General features: G+C 44.7%; 1 protein-coding gene across 1 annotated transcript in view; it reads right to left on the bottom strand.

The window, feature by feature from the left end:
- Positions 1-9,354, bottom strand: part of LOC101854224 (2-oxoglutarate dehydrogenase, mitochondrial) — a gene marked incomplete in the record, with an annotated part of 66,717 nt that overhangs the window by 11,510 nt on the left and 45,853 nt on the right. The window contains 4 exon segments of the mRNA XM_013090477.2: positions 5,787-5,939; positions 6,909-7,088; positions 7,900-8,028; positions 8,673-9,090. Of these exon segments, the coding sequence (XP_012945931.2) occupies positions 5,787-5,939; positions 6,909-7,088; positions 7,900-8,028; positions 8,673-9,090 (880 nt within the window).

The raw sequence follows: 9,354 nt of genomic DNA, 5'->3' as shown, positions 1-9,354 counted from the left end.
GAGAAAAGAATAGAAACATTTTTTTTAACAGAAAAGAAAAGAGAAATAAAAGAAAGAAATGATGAACAGAAAAAAAGGAAACAGAGCAACAAAAAACAACAACAAAAGGAATGGTTCGTGTGAAACAACAAATCTTTTGGAAGGGAAAAAACTTCCTTGATCTACCTAGTCACAAGAACAACACAAAGCTGTACAGTAGGACGAAAATCTATAACAAGACAGGCTACGCGAAAGGGGGGGGGGCCTCATACTTGGTCGCTTTTAAGGACAAGCGGGCTAAGCCAGACTTCGGGGGTTTCCAGAAATTTTGACCTACCTACACCAAAAGTGGGCATTGCCCTACCTATAGGAGAAGTTTGGTTTCATTGGTGTGTATATTTGTTTGGTAATAGAGAAAACTCTCCTCGTCTTTGAAAGAAACTGTAAGAGCGTCCAAAAACTTTACCTTTGATTTTCTCAAAACAGCATTTTTCGGTATAGCCCCGTATGTTTAAAAGCGAACATTTCTCAAAAGTTAAGACGTAGTGAGCCTCATTATCTCCCCTTGAGGGGAACGTGTGACAACGTCATTCAGCTGAAGCTCTATCCAACAATTCTGATAAGTTCAAACTGTTGGAAAAAATATCTAAATGTTTTTCCTCCCACCTGACATTATTTAGGTCATTGAAGAGGTGGGCCGGTTCAACCTTCCTGCCTGTCACGGCCGACCGACAGGGACTGAGAGGGACACAACGTCCCACAAGACAGAAGGAGATACGTGCGTGACTAGAGAGAAAATCCCCACGCGGGGAATGGAACTCCCAAGTGTCGGCAAACAGCCGAACCGCCACAGCACAGACCGCGGGGAGTTCAAACCTCACGTCCATGAATGAAAGGAAAAGCCTAACACAACTCAAAACTTGAAAGAGTAACAAGAAACAAAAAAAAGAGGATGAGAGATATAAGGACGATAGATGTCATTGGAAAGAAGGAGCACACCACATGAGAGCACCCGCCAACCACCCACCCAGAGTATGAATCCCGTCTGTCAAATTGCTTCATCTGTGCACACACATATACAACTCTTTCAGGCCAGAATGTACATTCAGCAAGTACAAAGTGACCGTAAGCTCTCCACCGCTGTGTGGACCATCTGCTCTGTATTCCCCCAAAGCTAGTTCTCTTCCCAGAATCTGTTGACCAGTTTACAGGGAAGTGCAAGGAGATGGAATTACCATAGCCAAGTTTTGTTTCATTGAATAAAAAGGGGAAATATACTGTGGCCATGTCTCTCTCAAATGAACTTTTTATGTTGTCTGTACAACTGTTGGTGGATAGGTCTCAGCAATGAAGAGGTTAAAAAAAACGCACCATACAACAGGTCGCTGTGGCTTAAGGGGGGAAAAGGTTTCCTCATCATGAGGACGGAAAAACTGATCTCTGAACAAGATTACTTGGCTTCACACACACACACACACACTAAGTTTTTCATAGCTGCAGAAAAAAAAATATCCCTGTACCGAACAACAGCTGAAGTGATGAAAAACTCGATTGACACGAAGTAGTCGTACGTGTAGCTGAACACCCACAGCATGACACAGGGTGCACGGTGTCCGACGATGTGCTGTGACGAGAAAGACACAGGGTGCACGGTGTCTGACGATGTGCTGTGACGAGAAAGACACAGGGTGCACGGTGTCTGACGATGTGCTATGACAAGAAATCAAAACCGAGAAACAAGAATGTACAGTCCATGCACACAGATATCCCTCCGTCAAATCAAACTGTGCAAGTGGACGAAAAGGAACTTGGCTTAAAATTTGCTTCTCACCAATTCAATTCTAATACACGGAGCCCATTGGGGTATTGGGTGTGGGCGGGGCAAGGCGGGGCGGGGCGGGGCGGAACACAGCGGCTATCGTGGCACAAGCCGATCGTGCCCACCTCGCTAACTTGGAAAACAAACACGTTTGTTTTCAGGCGATGAGAGGGGCGATCGCCCCCAACCTGACCCGACCCCATCCCATCCGCAATGGGCACCCCATATTATAATAAATCAAGCTGGCATTTCACAAAGATACTAGAGCTCTCAAACTGCTGAGTGTTCAATATACTTTGCAAAAGAATGATAACAAGGAAAAGAAAGACTCCGTGCTTGGATCGGAGAACACTCCCAGATTCCTTCACTGACTTCACCGTTACAACATCATGAACAAAAAAGACGTAAAACAAAGAAATTGGTCGAAAATGTTTCAAAACCTAACCGCCCCCATTTTCTCCAGGGTTGGGGTTCGGTGAATGCTACGTTCAGCACGGCAAGAAACACATATCAACTTTCTCCTCTTCTTCCCAACTTTATTTTTTCAAAGCATCAAATGATGTAAGGGGAAACTGCTCATTTCATAAATACCAGAAAAAAAAGACAAAAAAAGAAGGATGGTACATGCTATATGTTCTCAACGAAAGGAAAAAACTCCAAATAAGAAGAAAAAAGGTGGGGAAAATGAGCCAGTCCGTGAAAAAACAGGACATGACGGTACAACCATATCTCAAATTTTCCCCAAATTTTTTTTTTTTTTTTTTCAAGGAAAAATGAAAGAAAAAAAGAAAGAAAAAGAAAAGAAAACAGCCCGGATCAGTGGTCCGACCCCGGATCAGTGGTCCGCACATATCTCATTCACGCTACAGTTATCCAGTTTTTCTGGATGAGGGAAGCGGTGCGGAATCGAAAAATGTTTTGTGCCAAATGCAGCAATTTGAATAGCAGTAAAACGCTGTCGTTACCCGCACGGACACAAAGGGTTAAGGCTAGCTGGAGAGACACAAACCTTTGTGGACTGAAAGGAAAATTAATATTTCTGTTAGAATATACTCCTTACCAAACATGGATTGTAACTAGGTTTCATTTCAAAGGGGGGGGGGCGCATGCAAGCCCAACGTATTTCAAAGTGAAAAAACTCGTTTACTTGCTTTGCTGCATTTAAACTTTGGTGTGTGTGTGCGCGCGCATGTGTTCGTGGGAATGTGTGTGTGAGAGTGAGTGTGTATGTGTGCTCGCATGTGTTCGTGGGAATGTGTGTGTGAGAGTGAGTGTGTATGTGTGCTCGCATGTGTTCGTGGGAATGTGTGTGTGAGTGTGAGTGTGTATGTGTGCTCGCATGTGTTCGTGGGAATGTGTGTGTGAGAGTGAGTGTGTATGTGTGCTCGCATGTGTTCGTGGGAATGTGTGTGTGAGAGTGAGTGTGTATGTGTGCTCGCATGTGTTTTTGTGGGGATGTATTATTTAGCCCCTTGAGGTCAAGATATTGCTTGGACATATTAAGCAAAGCAAAAAAAGGCCAAATGAACCAAACAGAACGCACACTTGTACATTCCTTCACACCAACCAACAACAATGTTCCACCTCAGAACTCTTCACAAAGTTTGCAATGTTTGACTATTTCAAGGATAAATTTTATGAATTGGCAAACGAGTTAGGTAAGCTATTTCAAGGCTTAAAAAACCCCGTAGAGTTCAAGCGAGAGTCTCGGCAAACGGCCTAATCACTGTATTCAAGCGAGAGTCTCGGCAAACGGCCTAATCACATTATTCAAGCCAAAGTCTCGGCAAAACGGCCTAATCACATTATTCAAGCCAAAGTCTCGGCAAACGGCCTAATCACATTATTCAGGCATACAATAAGAAAAAACAGGGAAATACGCAAACCTGATTTTCTCAGATCTCTCGACTTTTTCAGTTTTGATTTTGCTTTGACTTTCGTTTCCTTTGTTTTGAAAAGCGCTTTACGGTGCTCGCAACTATCAGTATGTGGGACACATTATATATTTTCAGTTTGGTAGGAATTAATTTCGAATTTTGCCAAGGTGGTGGCCGAAGCCTACTCTTATCGATTTCGGCAAACAAAGGGATCTTTAAAGTGCACAATTTGCACACGGGACCTTCGAAATTTTTCGTCCTTATCCGAGTAGGCCGGGTGTTAGATTTTACCTGCCATAAGATCAGGGGTGTGGCAGAAAGACAGCAGTAAGAAGGAGCCAAGGAGTAGCAGTAGAAAGGCTGCAGAAAGAGTCAGGAGCCCAGAGGAGGGGGCAAAGGAGGTGAGGGGGTGGGGGCAAAAACCCCAATCTGTCCGCGTGTCGTCGTCAAACGGAATCAGAAATATAACGAATCCACGAGAACATCCAGGCAAAAAAAACCCTGAGATACTCAATAAACGTTCTTCCCACTCCGGAATGGAACTGAGGTCCCCTGAAAGTGACAGCCAAGCAGGTAGCAGCCACACCACAGACGGCCGTGTCGTTCAGCCGCGCAGAGAAAAGGTCTGGTTTCCCCGTCCTGTCTCTTTTTTAAAAAAAATTCCGCCAATGTAAATAACATCTGGATAACGAAGCAGCAAAATAAACCCCCAAAAATGAAGAAAAAACCCCCGAAATCATTACAACGGAATAATTCCTTCACAAATCGCTTCATGAATAAACAAAAACTGCCTCTTCTACTTCCCAAGCCAAAAAGCTAGACCTGTACATCTTTATCAATGTTATTAAGCCGGCTTTTGATCACAAGTGAAAACAATTCCCACTTACACAGAGGCTAAACGTACAGCAAACTTTGGGAAAGGCTACATGAACCTCACCAGAAAAGAGACCGTCCGTACTACTTTCCGCACCTGCACACACACAACACAAACTGACACTTTTCTCTGCGTGGTTCAAGTCTGGTGTCGGCCGTCGTGTCAACACTGATAGAAATCCGTGGGCCCCCTGTGGTGCTTAGTTTAGTTTTAGTAGAGGTTTTACAGCGCTCGCAACTGCATAAGGTCATATGAGCGCCACAAGATTAGAGGTGTTACAAGAGAGTAACAAACATAAAAAAGAAGAAGGGGAGATAAGGACGATAGATGTTTGACAGGAATGAAGAAGCAAACCACACCAGAGCACCCGCCAACCACCCACCCCCTGTGCTGTGATGGTTGTACCAAGCAGACACAGCTAAACCAAGACATTTCACAGAGTTCGGGAAAGCCAGATTTTTCTCCATGAAAAGGCAAAAGCTACCATTCTTTTTTACAGTTTTTAGTTAGCCTTTAAAAAAAGTTTTAGTAGAGTTTTTACGGCGTTCGCAACTGCGTTAGGTAATATGAGCGCCAAGGGGTGGATGTCAACAGAGAAGTCCATACAGGGAATCTCGCTTACTCTGCTCACCTCTCTAGCTTCAACAGCACAAAGTCTGCTTTGACTATCAAGGCACAGAAGAAATAGCTGGTCACAAGAGTGTGACAAACATACAAAAGAAGTAGAGGGAAATGACGATAGTAATGATAAGAAAAGAAAAAGCAGCAGTTCCCCCTTTGTTGTTTCAGCACAGTATGAACATGACATTGATAAATCAGCCCATTTACAATTCTACTGTGCTTGAACGAGAAATGTCCCCCCTTTGGGAATGGCCTAAAGACACTTCAGTCAGTAGCACTGCCCCGGGGGGGGCTCGGCTCTCCTCCTGGGGATGCCCGCTGGTACAGCAACAGGAACAAGAATGGTGAGTACAGAGGAATGACAGTAGGGAGAACAGCGATCATAATAATAATAAAAACAGTATTAATAACAAGAATGGTCAGAATAGTAAAGACAATAATAAGAAGAAGAAGAATATTAATAATAATAATAATAATAACAATAATAGTAAGAATACCCCACCTCACACACACACACACACACAGACACACACACACACACACACACAGACACACACACAGACACACACACACACACACACACACACACGCCTGCCCTGCACACACACACACTGACCTCGTACTCCTGCTGCGTGACCACGGCGTTGTGGATGAGGTTTTCCGCGTACTTCACCAGCACCGTGGGCATTTTGGCGATCTTCTTGTACATGAGGGGCTGGGTGAACATGGGCTCGTCTATCTCGTTGTGGCCGAAGCGACGGTAGCTCACCTGGTGATGAGGGGATGAGGTGATGAGGGGAGGAGGGGATGAGGGGATGAGGAGATGTGTCTTCACATGGTGGAATCAGGCATTTGTCTGTTTTTGGTCATGTGGAGTTAATGGTAGAGTAGAACATGACTACAGTGGTACCCACTGCAGCGCGACCTCACCGGAATCACATTTTTTTGTCGATGTAAACTCAATTAACTGTGCTCTGATTTAGCGGGGAAAGGAAAGGCCCGAGCTCGGATACAGCAGGAGAGATGGAGCGAGCTCTAGCTTGGGGGGGGGGGGTGTGAGAGTTGTATGTGGGCTCCAAACAGGCAGTCAGAGGTGCAGCATTGTGATTGGACAGCATTGTGATTGGCCAGTCCAGTGATGAGTGAGGCGGGGCAGGCGGCAGAGAGAGATGGAGCGGAGAGATGCGTGAGACAGCACAAGCAACAAGACCCAGGAAAAGACGGCGTCCAACGAAGACAAAAGGAATTGCTTCTCACTCGAAGTAAAGGTCGAGATAATCAACAGTCAACAAGAAAAGGAAGACTAATCTAAAGCGTGAATTTTATTGACAAGGAAGTGATGTAATCATGAGGATTTTTAGAAATTTTCCAGTAATTTCTCCCTTGCATTCCTCTAGCAGGAGCTCGCCAACATCTTCAGGAACCAAAAGTCACGCTATGGCCGTGTTCTATTGTATCACCTTAAAGCTTGTTCATTTGTCTTGCATTCCATGAAAAAATACCTACTTATCTTGAATAGAAATCGAGGTATTTCCGATTGGCAAAGGTGTGGCTCACCTGGTTTCAGAGGTAAATCAAGACGAGAGCCTCCAAAAAATCATTTTGACAGACTGCTATGCAAAGCGTACGGATTGGATTAATGAGTAAATTTCTTCTTTGGAAAGTGGTGGCACAGAGTTCCCCACGTCATATGGATACGATAGTAAAACACGACGTACGGATAGGGTTAACATCTCACCAAGTCAATGACGACGTCTTTTCCAAACAGGGCCCGCCACTCTGCAGCGACCTTGCACACGTAGATGACAGCCTCAGGGTCATCCGCGTTGACGTGGAAGATGGGAGCGTTGACCACACGGGCCACGTCTGTGCAGTACGGGGACGAGCGTGCCATACGGGGGTCGGTGGTGAAGCCGATCTGTCAGGGGGAAACAGGCAACGGATACAGTTAGCTTTTGTTTTTGTTATAGTGTCAGTTTTACGGCCCTTGCAACACAATACGGTCTTACAAGTGCCGAAGATTAGAGGTTCTTTAAGTTTTAGTAAGAGTTTTATGGCACTTGCAACACAATAAGGTCACATAAGTGCCGAAGAATAGAGGTGTTACAAGAGAGTAATAAACACAAAAAAGAAGGAGGGGAGATAAGGACAATAGATGTTTGATAGGAAAGATGAAGCAAACCACACCAGAGCACCCACCACCCACCCACAGAACACAAAAAAAAGAGAGATCAGGACAAAAATGTTTGAAAGGAGAAAAGGAAGGGCAAACAACACTAGAGCACCCACCAGCCACCCACATGAACAGTTTAATTTTAGTATTAGTAAGAGTTTTACAGCACTCCCGACACAAATAGGTAGAAAAAGTACCAAAGACTAGAGGTGATAGTAGAGAGTAACACACAGATACAAGAAGAGATAAGAAAAAAGAGACGTTTGACTAGAGAGTAACACACAGATACAAGAAGAGATAGGAAAAACCAGACGTTTGACAGGTACAAATATGGAACTTCTACAGTCCACACAAATTTTTTGCATTTAAAAAAAAACCTTCAAGTTTACAATGATGATGATGATGATGATGATGATGATGATGATGATGATGATGATGATGATGATGATAATGATGGTGATGAGGATGATAATAATGATGATGACGATGATGATGATGAAAATGATAATAACAATGATGCTAATAATGATGATGATGGAGACAGCGGGCGGCCCACCTGGTTGTTGACCACGATGTGTATGGTGCCGTGGGTGGTGAAGGCCGGCAGGTCAGACAGGTGGAGACACTCGTACACGATGCCTTGGCCCGCGAACGCCGCGTCGCCGTGGATGAGCATGGGCATCACCTGAGGACACACACAGCAGTCCAGAACCCGTGAGTCCGTGGTGGCGTCGTGGTGGTGTACTTTAGTTGTAGTAAGGTTTTTTTTTGTTCAAGTAAGCTTTTTTTTTTAGGAGGGTGGGGGGTATAGATCATTTGTCCTTTAGTTTTAGTAAGGTTTTTTTTAGTTTTAGTAAAAGTTTTACGGAACTAGCAACACAATAAGGTCATATAAGTGCCAAAGATTAGAGGTGTTACAAGAGAGTAACAAACACAAAAAAAGAAGGAGGAGAGATCAGGACCAGAGATGTTTGATAGGAAAGAAGGAGCAAACCACACCAGAGCCCCCGTCAACCACCCACTTAGTGAGGTTTTTACAGCACTCGCAACTGCATAAGGTCACATGAGCGTCAAGGGGTGGATGTCAACAGAGAAGTCCAAACAGGGAATCAGACTTACTCTGCTCACCTCTCTAGCCTCAACAGCACAAAGTCTGCTTCGACTATCAAGGCACCCCGGAAATAGCGGGTCACAAGAGTGTGATAAACATACAAAAGAAGTAGAGGAAAATGACGATAGTAAGGATGAGGAAAGAAAAAGCAGCAGTTCCCCCTATGTTGTTCCAGCACAGTATGAGCATGACATTGGTGAATCAGCCCATTTACACACCTTTTTCCCATCGGTATCCCCACGGTAGAACATCTCAGCCTTGGCCTTGCCCTGAACCACGGTGTCCACGGCCTCCAGATGGCTTGGGTTCGCCACGACAGCGATCTTGATGTTCTTGTTGGTCACGCGGTTCAGCCGCTCGTTGGTCATGCCCAGGTGGTACTTCACATCGCCGGAACCCTCGTCAGCCGCCTCCAGCTTCGAGTCAAACTGGCAGATGATCTTCTCCAGGGGTTTGCGGCAGACGTTGGCCAGCACGTTGAGGCGACCTCGGTGCGGCATGCCGATGATGAAGCTGTCCACGCCCATGGCGCTGGACGAGTCGATGATGGTCTTCATGGCCGGGATGAGGACCTCGCAGCCCTCCAGGCCGAAGCGTTTCTCCGACGACCACTTGCGTGCCAGGAACTCTTCAAACCTGGCGCCCGTCAAGACAAAAATGTTAGTTTTTTAATATTTCAAATGTATGTATGTATGTGTATATATATTGCATTAACAAAACAAGTTTTAAAAAAGGTGTAGAGAATGTTTAAAATATGTATATGTGCGTGTGCATGTGTGTGTGGGGAAGTGTATAATTTTTAAAAAGAAACCCACCCAAAAAAAATGAATCAACATTTAAAAAATAACCTCTAAAAGTCCAATTGTCATAGTCAGAACAGTTCAAAGAGGTATTTAGTCG

Source organism: Aplysia californica, unplaced genomic scaffold (genome assembly GCF_000002075.1).
Source record: "Aplysia californica isolate F4 #8 unplaced genomic scaffold, AplCal3.0 scaffold01298, whole genome shotgun sequence".
Classification (NCBI taxonomy): domain Eukaryota; kingdom Metazoa; phylum Mollusca; class Gastropoda; order Aplysiida; family Aplysiidae; genus Aplysia; species Aplysia californica.
The sequence above is the reverse complement of the archived record's forward strand: the minus strand, read 5'-3'. Positions and strand labels throughout refer to the sequence as shown.